The sequence below is a fragment of the Martes martes genome (assembly GCF_963455335.1).
Source record: "Martes martes genome assembly, chromosome: 5".
Classification (NCBI taxonomy): domain Eukaryota; kingdom Metazoa; phylum Chordata; class Mammalia; order Carnivora; family Mustelidae; genus Martes; species Martes martes.
This window is the reverse complement of record NC_137892.1, coordinates 160,004,432-160,017,773: the sequence shown is the minus strand read 5'-3', so window position 1 is coordinate 160,017,773 and position 13,342 is coordinate 160,004,432. Positions and strand designations below refer to the sequence as shown.

Genomic DNA, 13,342 nt, shown 5'->3' with positions numbered 1-13,342 from the left:
GGTTGGCTGAGGAAAGCCCATAGCTTTTGTATTCAGTCAGAATGAAAACCTTGATAGGAGACTAGAGACCACAATGCTTTGTGTGTAGGACGACGACACCTGCCGCCAGGAAGAATGGGCAGATTCTCATGACCTCAGCCTTTAGTTAGAAAACCAGCTTTTAGACGTGTCATCCCTGCTTTTCATCACAGAACAAAGAAACGCAGATTAGTCCTGAAATGTTGCACGCTGGGTGGGGTCCCTGCACCTCGTAAAGCCACCGACGGGCGGGTCCCCAGCCCCTTGTTCCCTGGCCAGCCGTGCAGGCAGGGACTACCAGTGCGGGCTGGGACGTCATGGGGACTCTACCAGTGTGCTCCTCACGGCCACACGGCCTTCTGGGTCTGTCTCCTCGGCTCCGGTCTGCTGGGAAAAGAGCAGCCGCATCCAGAGGTGCTTTCCAGACCTTTTACCCTGGAGCCTCAGCTCACAGGACAAGGATGCTTGTGGGAGTGAGTACGTGACGTCTCTCCACGTCAGGGCAGCTTTGACAATTCTGAGCACACAGGACCGAGCACATGGGGTGGCAGACATGGCCCTGCGGTGTGGCAGCTATCTGAATAGCTAGACTAGGCTGTGGCAAAAACTCCCCCCCAAGTCAGAGTGCTGGTAGCAATGAAACCATCTCAGTCGTGTTTGTCTGGTGTCGTGGGCTGCCATTTTGCACCAGACTTGGGACCTGTGCTTATAGTAGCTATTACCGGGGACACTGCTGGTCCCCAAAGCAGAGGGAAGCAAGAACATGGTGAGTCCTGTACTGGGGCCCTTTCTGAGTTCTTCTCAGAACTGATCAGACTGAGACCATGGCCAAGCCTAGAGTGAGTAGAGCGAGGAAAGAAAGGGTCAACACCTACTTCAAAACAACAAGTCCGTGTACTGCAAGTGTTTCCTGCACAGAACAGCGTGTCTAGTCTTCTCTAGCACGTGGTTTCGTTGAGGGGCTGCGTTTGTGAACATCAAGTTTTCCCATTGTACTCCTCGCAGCCTTTCCTCAAGTCAATTTCCAACAAACTTATTTCTTGTTGATCTCCTTCGATCAGTAGTGTTAATTCTTGGCATCTCCACCTTCCCTTCTTCTGGGGAGAAATCTTCTGGCCACCTGTATATCGTGGGGTTTTTTGCCCCCGTTCCCCCCCGCCAAAATCCAGGAGGGTGGCCAGTCTTTACACGTTTTCTCCGGTGTTTTCTCCAACCGGCTTCACTTGCTTCAGGCTGGATGGTTCCTTGCTTGTGGGCAGCTGTTCTTTGAAAGGCTGATCAGACCAGAATTCACACCACTGTGGAGCACTTGACTTTTACTCTGTGTTGTGTGAGTGTGGGGGTTTGCATGATGAGCTCTCCTTCGGGTCATTCAGCCCCACCGGTGTTGAGTTGTGTTGTGCCCAGACCGGGTGGGTGCACCGGCCTGGGAGGTGCCTGTGATCCCCTGGGCCCCTCCTGCCATCTTGCTCTGGGCACTGTGTGCAGTAGACCGCCCTGCAGGCCGGCCGAGGGAACAGAGTACCGTGCCTCTTATCTTAGCACCTCCATTGTCTCCACCCGAGGATTGAATATTTCTATCTTTTCAGTGATTTTTTTCCCACCAGAATCTCTATTTTTGAGAATCGAATTGACAGTGGACGGTAAACAGTTCAAGTTGAAAAGTGTCCGTTTACCATTCCCCGTGACTGTAAACACAGTTTATACCTTGACTTGATTGGCCCTTTTATTCTCCAGCTTCTCTGAACTCGAGAGTCATCCCATGAGAGCGATAATTTCATTCTTGTACCGTCTATTAATGACGTGTGCTCTAAAAACCTCTCCATCACCTCACTGAGCTTGCAAATCAGAACGAGTGCAAAGAGTGGTCAGTGGCTGTGAAGTCGGGAGACAGAAGTTGCCTTTGGTCTTGACTCCCCGGCGAACACCAACCACCTCACTGCGCCCTCCTGAATGACACTGTATCTAGCGTGCCCCTTTTTGGGTAAAAAATGTTAACATTCACATGAGACTGAATGTGACCAGGGTTTGTAAAATGAGGCAGCAATGTAAGAATGTAACAAAAGGACTTACCGTTTTGTAAAAGGAAACAGCGGTTTATGATTTCATACTGATTTTAATTTGCACAAAGCTTTCCAGTTTTCCTAGACTGTGGAGCGAACAGGCGGGCTTTCCCTCTGTAGGCCCACCCCGGCCGTTCACAGGGCTCACCAGAACTTCTGGTCCTTCTTCAACCTCCTCCCCTCACCGAAGTCAGTCTTCAGGATCCAGCACAGGCTCAGTCTCCTCTTGCCATGGTCAGGATTCCAAGGGGTCACGCCTTCCTCATGGTCCTTCTGACAGCATTTGCCACCGTGTCACAGTCTGAGCACTTGGGCCCTTTTCTCTGTGTGTCACCAACTGTTCAACCCCAAAACACTGAGAAGTAAATTCTGGAAAGGGCAACCTGTGGCTCCAATCAATGCTCAGCATCCACATGGACATGGAGACCCTCAGCTCCTCTGGCTGAAAGGGCAGGTTTTTTAGACAACCAAATTGAGACTCAAAGGCTGCAGTGACGTGGTCGGGGTGTTCTAGATAGTGGCTGAAAAAGGTCGGGGAGCCACGTCTTAGTCCATGTCGGTGTTGTTTCTACTACAAAGTGCAGCCGCGCTCTTTCATACATCCATTTCATGACTGAAATGTTTGTGAAAATCATGGACCGATGAAACAAGACCTTTGAAGTCTTAAGAGCGTTCAGTGTGTTCTGGTTAATTGATGTGAAACGGGATTTTTAAGGAGGAACCTGAAAGAAAGCAGCTCAATTTAACAACAGGAAACAGCAACAGTGGCAGTGGTTACTAGAACATATTTTGGGGATGCGCTGATGATCGAGGTGGTCCCAGTGGAGGCTGCCTTTCTTCTGAGACCAAGAGACATGAAGCTGGCTGCAAGAGAAGATACGAGCTGGGGAAGGTGTTGACGTATCTTCATGTCCCAGGCAGGTGTTTTCTGAGTACAGTGTTCTCAGCATTTGCTCCTGAATGGACACATTGTCCTTTCATATGGCAGGCCAGTATTAGGTGACATCACCTGTCTCCTTAGCACCACATGTTACCTGGTGGCTGCTTAGGGATCTGGTGTCTTTCATTCTGATAGCTACTTTCTGTTGGGAGGAGAAACATTTATAACAATATCCCTTCTGTTCGTTACATTGGTTTGGCATCCTGTTGTAACTGGATTGCATTTAAAATAAGAACAAACTAGAAATAAGAATCTTGAAAGAGAAAAAAATTTCCATCTTACAAAAGGAGCATGTCACTGTCTTCCTCTCCTTTGAAAAATTCAGCAGATTTAAATTTTTATTACATGCATGGCTTAGTGAAGGCACAAGGCATCACATGTGTTATCATATCTTAGCTCAAAATTTGAGTACCAGTCTTCTTTGCTTAAATTGGATTTTTCTATCAACCAAAATAATCTCCAGAATAGCATAAAAATAGAAAGTTATAATATCTGCTTTGTTTCATTGTATTAGAAACACCTTGGAGCTCAAAGTGTCCTACACTTTGATCAACAGGGCGTTGGAATTTACTAACTCCGTAGCTCTTCTATGAGGCACAATGTAAAGGAACAAATTCCAGGGGAAAAAATTGCTAATAAATAATAATTGGAGGTTTAATAAAAGGATGTGTTGAAATAGACCCCTGAAGCCAGGGCCGTGATTTATCAGATAACCTTTGGATATGCCAGAATTAGACAGATTTTCTGTCATTAGACAGTCTTTTCTAGGAAGAGAAAGAAGTAGTAATGGTATGCATCAGTCAATCTAATGACAGCTTGATTGTCCAAAAATCCCCTGAAGGAATTTCTCCAGTGTACTTGGAGGGAGAGCGGAGCGGGGTTATATCCGGCATATTAAGCACTTACATTTGTGGGTTGCTTTCTGATAATTTGGCAGGGCACACAGCTACATTAGCAAAAAGCTGAAATATTAATGGAAATATTAACCTTGTCAGATTATGAATTGAGTTGAAATTTATCATGTGTGCCATAATATTGGGCCTTTTTTTTTTTCTTCAGAGTATAGCATTTTGTAAGGAAAAAAAAGATAAAAGTGTATTGATTTACATATTTCAGTACAGGCTTTTAGTTGAGACTCACCCTCTTGTCCAGTGCTGTCATCACCAAGAGGACATGTGCAGACCCCAAAGCACAGACCCCCTTCATGAGCTCTAATCAGAGGTTCTGCTTTCTACCGGTGGTACCAGAACAGCATGGTAGTAAGGCAGCCTTGGGTTCTTAAATTGGTCTGGTCGGCTGTTACTAAAATCTGAATTCCAGTCTAAATTCACACAGATTCTTAAACACTAAAAAAAAGGGGGAAAAAAGAAAATTTTGGCTTATACAACATATACATATATATATACATATACGTGTGTGTGTGTGTATATATATATATATATGTCTTATATTTTTGAAACTACCTATAAAAAGCCAGTCATCTGTCTGCATTTGAGTCTAAAATAAAGATTATAATTTACATTTGGTCATTAAATGAAGCTATGGGCCTGAAAGAGAATCACTACATTGGATTCTTTTTTCGTTCATGGACTCTGTCCTTCAGGAAAGGCTAACTTTGGGATTTAGCCTATTCTTATGACAGAGTATATGAGGAGGAGAGAAGATGCTTGGAAAGATCTCAGCTGGGTTTATCCCAAGCAGACCCTGAGACAAGGATCTGGGTGGAGGCATTTAGTTGGGAGGCGGTTGCAGGTAGCAGAGTGAGGAAGTGGGCCGGGGAGGGAGGTCAGCTATTGGAAGGGGCCACTGGTGGCATCCAGGGTTCAGACCTGCTGGAGACCCTCAGAGGGAAGCATGGAGCATGCTCAGATCTTCCCACTGAGAGATGTGGGTGCAGAAGTCAGGGAATTTATCCCTCAGTTCTCCATCATTGGTTGAGACCCATGAAACTGTAAGGAACATGCTGCAGGTGGCCTCCCAGGAAGGCAGAGGGAATGTGGACAGGACAGCACCGGCCACAAGAAGCATGACTAGAAGTGAGTGTGAATAGTGAGAAAGGCTACTGATTGTGTTAAATCCTAAAGAAGCCTGCACAGAACCCATGAACACACACAGGTAATGATCATAAGAGAACAGAGCAGAACTCTGTAAGGTGAACATTCTGTCCTGGTGAATTTTATTTTTTTCATGGCCCTTGACTCATCCATCACCCATCAGAAAGAATACTAACTTTGTTTTAATCAAATTAAGCCAATCACCAGACTTCTCTGTAGACATGCAGATTCCACTGGGATTTCTAAAAAGAGAGCCTATGTCCAGATTTATAATCTGTTACATTGTACATGCTATAACGCTCTTTATTACTGTTTCAGAAGTTAACAAATTTATAGTCAGTGTCTACTTGCTTTGATGATGACAGAGATTTGATGGCATCTCAGAGTAATGTGCTTCCCGTAGCTCCATCCAGAGTTGGTCTATCCATGCTGAGAACATGAGCAGGTAGGCCTCCTGATGATTGTTGACAGCAACTTCACACGTTCCTCACTAGCTTTCCCCTGTTTGTTGAGATAGATTTTTAACATAGTGACTCCTTTATAATATTTGGTCTTATACCCAACTATCCAATACATCAATCAATAAATGGAAAGTGACCATCCCACACAGTATTCCTTGGTACATATAGTGTGCTCAGTCCTTGTGGAAATGGGTTTAAGTAAATGTTGCCTTAGTGGAACTCAGCACCAAACTTTAAGGGGCAAAGTCTACCTATCTTAAATACTTCCTTGGATATGTCATGTATTTTAATGACTTTTAGACTTCTCTAATGTCTAACCATCCTGTTGGTCACAAAGGCCAGCACATGGAAGAATGCAAGATAAGTGGCAAATATATGTATTTGGGGGATGGGTGGCAAAAGATGAGATGATGGACTAACTCTTGATATCAAGATTTCAAAAGGGTTTATCATTTATTTTAAGCATAAATCCCATTATCTTTTCACATGGGTTCTTAGAGAGAGAACCAACTTGTATCACCACCAAGCCATCAGCCAAATAAACCAAATGCTCAGTTTGTGCATAGTAAGGACACAGACTTTTTTCAAGTTTTAAAATTTGAACTTGTATTTTCATGTCATTAGTAGTTTCTTGGTATTCTGAATTAACTCCAAATGGGTCCATTTTTCTGGGGCTATCTGTTTCTTTACTAAACCCAGTTACTTGATTTTTTTCCATTATTGAATTCAGTATTTTCTGTCCTCCTGGTGTTGCTTATCCTGCCCCCTGGCTGCATGCTGACATGTCTCACACAGTCGGGCATGCTTTCTGCTCTCAGCATTTTGCTTAAGTCCAAAATTTGAACTCACCTCCTCCCTTTAACATGATGTTGCTATATTGTTAGATTGTTAGTGAAAGTTGGGGGATAACAGAAGGGAAGCTGAGCTTAGGATGGGAATAAAATCCAAATGTAACTTCAAGTGGCTACCAACATTCACTGGCCATTTCCCAACATGGGGGAACTTGGAATGTGCTCTTTCTCCTTAAATGCAGACTGTTGATATGAAACTAGTGTCTCTCCTCCCTCTGCATGAGCCTTTTACTCCTTCCGTCCATTCCCTGGGCCCATAACCACAGTGTGATAGTCTTCCAGGGAGCAAAACCCAAGGCAATCACTACCCTTATTTTGCAGAATAGTCAAGTTTTCCTTTGTGTGAGTATCACTAGTGTAGCTTGTACCTAGGGCTGGTATTTGTGGTCAAAAGGGTCATTAATACGACTTTAAAACATGAGCACGGTCTACCCAGGTCCCAAGGTTTCCAGGTTCCCACCCACCATGGTCATCACTGACAGTAAACAGAAGCTTTGAAATTAGATTTGTCTTTGATGTGAGCCAGATAAAATGTACAGTAGGTCACTCATTCATTCAAGAAATAACTCTAGAACAATTATTCTTTTCTGGGAACTTCCACAGGAGTTGAGTAATAAAGCAATGTACAAGGTGCCCCTTTATTTCCTTTTCTATCCCCAGTCTCTGTGAGTGGGAGGAACCACATTTGAAGATGTATCTCCAATGTCCACAGCAAAAATTATTATTTCCTCCTCTCAAAAAAATTCTAGAAAATATGTGGACTTGTTCATCCTCTCCCTGAAGACTGAAATATCTACAAAGTCTATTTTTTATATTAATTTAGCTACACCAGCTTTCTTTTCATTAAGGTTCTCATAATTTATCTCTTTTTTGTTATCTTATTTTCTGTAATGCTGTGTTCTTATATTTAAGATATGCTTATTGTGAATAGAGTTACATTTTGTCTTTTTTAAAATCCAACCTGACAGTATTAGCCAAGTATTTGAAGTATTTAGTTCATTTACATTTAATGTAATTTCTGATCTAAAAGGCCAATAATAGCCATTTTATGACTTATACTCCATTTCTTTCTCCTGTTTTAAGTTCTGTTTGACTCTTCATTATGACTTATTTTGGATTTGTAAGAATTTCTGTCTCATTTTTATTGCTAACCTCTTAGTCATACATTCTTTCACTCTTTGTTCCAAAAGTGGAAATTATATCCATTCTTTACTTACTGCATTCTACTATAAATTACTACCTTTGCCACTTCCCATGTAATCCTAGGACCTCAGAATATTTTAAATCCATTTAGGCCCACTTCACAGATTGTGTTAATGCCATTGTAGATTTCATTTCTGCTGTATTTTAGATCACCCAGGACATTATCCTCATTATTTTGTACAACTAATATTAATTTATATTTTCCCAGGTATGTATATGGACATTTAACTTATTAAATGCTTGGATTTTTCCATTTTATTTCTTAATTTTAATTAAATGGAAACTTCAATAAGAATTTAAGAAAATTAAGAACATAATTATTAAATTGTCTTCTTAATCTCTTAAGTATGATTAAAATTCCCTTTGTCATGCCAGTATCAGCACTTATGTTCTGACAACTGTTAGCACCTTGCCATCTACCTAACTGCCTCCTTTTGCAAAGAGACTGGTGATAATACTAACCAAATAGAGGTGTTGTTTTGACTCATTTGTTTCACATGAATACCAGGAGCTCCTGGACTATTAGTTTCCCTTCTGACTTCCCACATCTCAGGCATGTAGCTTCCTGCAAACACTAGCCTGTTCCTCCAGCTTCATCCGATGAAAAGTGCATAGTGGGTGGGCTCCCCGCTGGATCGTGAACCGCGTGGTAGCAGGGATGTTGACTCTCTTCTTCTTTGCATCTACTATTAGTGCTTACCGTGGGGCCCGGCATTTCATGGGAAATGATGGATGTTTTCTGAATATGTGAATAAATTAATGAATGACAGAACAAATGACCAATACTCAGTTATGCCAGTTCTTGGTGAAACACTCTACCATGCACTGAGATCCCCCCCATAGGTACCCACAGTTTCCTATTAGCTTTGCATCTGTTTTTTCCCTCCCGGAACAGGCTGGGGAGGGGCCGCAGTGAGGGCTTCGCATCTTCGTCTGGATGCGGTCCACACCCCTCTGCTCCCTCAGTGGACGTTCTCAGCAGGCACTAAAATGATGTGCCCTAGGGCTTGACCCAAAGGGACACCGGCCCTGTAAATCTGGAAAAAAAGACCAGCTGTCCCTCCCCTGTATTCTGTTATTTGTCTGCATAAATGAATGGTTAATGGGTGAATGAATGAATGAATGAATGAGAAGGGAAGAAAAAAGAGAAAATGGGGAAGACAGAGAAAATATTTCATTCAAGAAGTGTTTTTCAATCAATGCTATTAATTGTTAAATGAACAATACCTAAATATGGTGTTTTCTATAATACTTCAATGTGTTTTTTAAAGATTTATTTGTTTATTTTAGAGAGAGAGAATGCACATGCATGAGCAGGAGGGGCAGAGGGAGAGGGAGAGAGACTTTCAAGCAGACTCTGTGCTGAGTGCAGAGCCCACTGTGGGGCTCGATCTCATGACCCTGAGATCATGACCTGAAACCAAGAATCAGAAGCTTAACTGACTGAACCACCCAGGCACCACTAAAATAATTTAATGTTTAGAATAACTAAGGATGAGTACAAAGTTTCGAAGATTCCTCTTCTTTGATACTTTTTCTCAAAAACAATATTGCAAATGTCACTCTAAAATAGATAGATATTAAAATAAGTGTAATGTTACATGCCACTGTTTGCTGTGTCTAAAGACGAAAAATAAAAGAAAGGCTCGTAATTTATCATTTCCATGTGTTCCACCTGTAGTCTTTTATACATGACATTTTACAGATGCTATTTCTGACTCTGTCTCTTTATAATAGTTTAGAATCACTAAAAGGTATTGTGTGGTCATCACAGAGGAAATGAAATATTTGAAAATATTTGACTATCTTATTTCAGAAGTACAGAATATTTGTTGACTTTCTCAAATGCAATAAAGCTTGTACTTTATCTCCCAAATGAACAGGCAGGCAAAAATGAGTATTTTCTATCTTCGATTCTCCATAGGTTTCCAGCATTTTTATATAATTTCTGCTTTACTATGTTAAAACCAGAGTAGATAAGTAGTATCCTTGGAGGAAATATCTTTGCTTTCCTTTATTCTCCACTCTGAAGGACACATACTTAGAACTCCATAAATAATAAATAATATAACACATGCTGACCTTAGAAATTTTGGGTTTTTTCAACATGTCCCTCTACTCCCCATGTTTTGTTTTTGTTTTTTTTTTTAAATTTTTTATTTATTTTCAGCGTAACAGTATTCATTGTTTTTTCACCACACCCAGTGCTCCATGCAATCTGTGCCCTCCCTAATACCCACCACCTGGTTCCCCCACCCTCCCGCCCCGCCCCTTCAAAACCCTCAGGTTGTTTTTCAGAGTCCATAGTCTCTCATGGTTCACCTCCCCTTCCAATTTCCCTCAACTCCCTTCTCCTCTCCATCTACCCTTGTCCTCTTACTCCCCATGTTTTAACTTGCTGGGAAGAGTCGTCCACTTGGCCCCAGTGCAGATCCACGATGCTCTCAGAGATGACTTGGGTGTTACCGTAATGACTTGAAATGTCTCCGTCTTCCTCCCACACCCTCTTTCAGGAGCGGCTGCTGCTCTCCCTGCTGCCGGCGCACATAGCCATGGAGATGAAAGCCGAGATCATCCAGAGGCTGCAGGGCCCCAAAGCCGGCCAGATGGAAAACACAAACAACTTTCACAACCTGTATGTCAAGCGACACACCAACGTGAGGTACGCTGCTCTGTTCTTGTCCCTCCGCACGTCCCGGGACTGCTCGCCACCCTGGGAGCTCACGTCTCACAAAATCCTGTCTCCTCCCCAATGGTGAACGGAGGCCCTGCCCCACGTCCCCCACCCCACCCCACCCCCCGCTGCCCCTGCCTTCACAGGAAATAAGGAAGTAGAATCTTCTTCACTTTACTGGGTTCTGTTGTCCGTTATGGCCCTGCTTTCTATGGCTGACCTTCTGTCCCAAAGGAGAGAGAGGTGGTTAGTGGGTCCTTATCCTGGGAACACCATGGATAGGTTTTGTGGCATCCCGGAGCCCAGGACCCGCGACTCTGTAGAAAGACTGACGGTCGTACAGTGGGCTCTTGATGCAAGACCTGACTCCTCCGGAGGGACTTGGGGGGCCAGGGCCTCAGTGAAGTGAGCACTCCCTGACCATCAGGAATGATGGGTTTCTGGGGTATGGCCAACCAGTGACCAATGTCACAGGGGACTGACGTGCCCCTTAGTAGTGCAATTCCCAGCTTTCCAGTCTGCCATAGTCCCATCTGCTTCTCAGGGAGCCATTCCTAGAATCACAGTATGTGGAAAACATGTTATCAGCATGGGATTGAGATCCAGAAAGGGAACCCTGTGGGGCCTCCTTCTCCTCTAGCTCTCCTCCAGGGAGGAGCTGTGCGGGCTGCCCATCTCCCAGCTGCAGCAGAATGTGCCCCCTCCAGACCCAGGTGCCTAGTCCCTCACTGTTCCCCAAGCCCCCCAAGCCTCATGCCACTTTTTTGCGGGGGAGGTTCTCCTTATCTCCATTCAACTGTAGTGCAGTAGTGCTTTCTTTCTTGCCAGGTTCTCTCGATAAGTACCTCGTGCCTCTGGCCTCACTCATCCCGCCTTGTTATCCCTCACCCTGTTGACTAGTTCGGAAGCCACAACCGCAAACCTAACTACAGTTGGCTGAGCACTGGCTACCTGCCCTTTTGCTCTCAAGCCTGGATCCTTTCCAGTGCACGATCCAAGCTTCCCGTCTGGTTGCTGCAAGTCAAGGGTTTTTTAAGTTACTAATAAGAAACAAATTTGACTAGTCTTTGCCACGGCAATTTAACTACATTGCGAGACGCATCTCATTTTGACCCCAGGTGTTAGGAAAGGTGTGTAGAACTGGTGATATGGCCCAGGCATGTCCAAGCATGCACAGAGCTAAATGTATAATGAGAAATGCAGATTGGGAAAGCAGTAATGGAAAAAAGCTGCGTTATCACTGAGAGCTAAGGAAGCAGTGGCTAAATGGAGAATCAGGGGTAAAAAAAATTAAATTAAATTAAATTAAATTAAGTCCCTACCATTTTGAGGAATTTTAAAGAATGAGTGTATTACAAGAACATCCACACCTGTTAAGGAATAAAATTATTTAAAACATTGGCCTGCCTTCAGGTTTTTAAGTGTTTCCCTTAAAGAATTAAAGAAGAAACATTCTCACGGTATCTGACAAGGTGTATTTTACTACAAATTTCCCTTTCCAACCTTAGCTGTCTGAAAAATCAGCAATATCCCTCCTACCTGAGCAAAGAGTTATAAGTCACAAATGGGGACTGTAACACATGTAAAGATAAACGCAGCCGTATCTCAGCAGAGTCCCGGAATATCTTTGGGTCTCTGTGAAATAACCCAGGATCAAAGAGCCTGATAAAAATGACCGATGAAACCGCCGGCCGCAGGCAGGGGTTGAAGGCTCCCCGTGCTGTATCAGCTACCAATTTGTATGTTATGAAGGACCCCAAAACCCAGTGGCTTCAGACAACAGTAAACATCATCTCACAGTTTCTGTCTGTCACAATTTGAGAGCAGCTTCTCCTGGTGGTTCTGACTTACGGTCTTTGATACAGATTCAGGCCTGGTGTCGGGAGGGCTGCTGGGGGACCTGACTTCAAGGCAGCTCCTCCCGTGGTTTGCAGGGGCCCTGACTGTTAGCTGGAGGCTGCAGGTGGTCATTGCTGAGCTACTGCTCACAGGTGGCTAGAGCGACCTCCCAACAGGGAAGCTCGCTTCCCCAGAGCAAGGATCCAAGACAGGGCCATGGGCAACAGCGGTTCCTTTATGACCTAGGCTTGCAAAGTCATTGCCGTAATTCCTGCAGCATCGTCTTGGGGACGCAGATCAGCCCCAACCCAGGGGAGGGTGCACAGTTCAAGAGTAAGTCCCAGGAGGTGAGGGTCTCTCTGGGGCCATCTTGGAAGCTGACTACCACACTGTCAAGGCAAAGGATTGGAGAAGCGCCTTCAGAGATCATTTAGAATATGTTTGCAGTGTCAAGAACACTGAAAAATAAAAAAAAAAATTTAAAAAATTCAATGTTAAAAAATATTCAAAACTATAGTTGGGAATGCTAAAGTAACTTCAGTGCCTAAACTTAAAAATGTAAAAGCATACATAAATCACATGATGTACCAACTGTTTTTATAAGAAATACAAAAACACGACTTTTTCATCTTGGACAGGATAAACAGAAGCCAAGAAGCAGACACGATCAATGGATAATGTGGCGAGTCCAGTCAGTACCTGAGCAGTTTCGAGGGGGTTTTTGGATAATAATTCTCATTAGGATTGTGGACAGGAAAGATCTGTTAATTTTTAGTTCTGCTTTGGCCATTCATCCATTTAAAAAAAAAAGGTTATTCTCTGTTAGTGACATACCCTAGCTCTTTACTGTGCTGAGGATGCTAATAACGTGAATAATCATGAGGAGGAAGAGAGGAATTTCTAGAAGGAAAGTACTTCCCGAATCTTCAACATCTTCCTCTGAATCCTGCCGATAGTACGGAAACATTCACAAACCCATCCCATCTTTGAAAATAAGCACAGGTCCCATAATCAATGCCACCGTCCAATTCTGAGACTGGCCCTTTCTCGCTTTCAAAGCCAAGATTCTAGAAAGGTGGTTCCTCCCTCTCTGACTGGTCTTCCCTGTTCTCCCTCCCTCCTCAAACCCTCTCCCTCTGCCATCCACCTCCACCATGGCACAGAGCTCATGCCCGCTCAGCTCGCCAGCAACTGCCGTGCTCCCAGATCTGAGTCTGACTTAGCCTCTGCGTCCTTCTT

General features: G+C 43.7%; 1 protein-coding gene across 2 annotated transcripts in view; it reads left to right on the top strand.

Annotated features, from left to right (window-relative positions):
* ADCY2 (adenylate cyclase 2) overlaps positions 1 to 13,342 on the top strand; it is a gene marked incomplete at its 5' end in the record, with an annotated part of 400,073 nt that overhangs the window by 254,780 nt on the left and 131,951 nt on the right. For both annotated transcript variants that reach the window (XM_080803421.1, XM_080803420.1), the window contains one exon: positions 10,104 to 10,252. In XM_080803421.1, the coding sequence (XP_080659547.1) occupies positions 10,104 to 10,252 (149 nt within the window). The remainder of the gene's footprint in view (positions 1 to 10,103; positions 10,253 to 13,342) is intronic.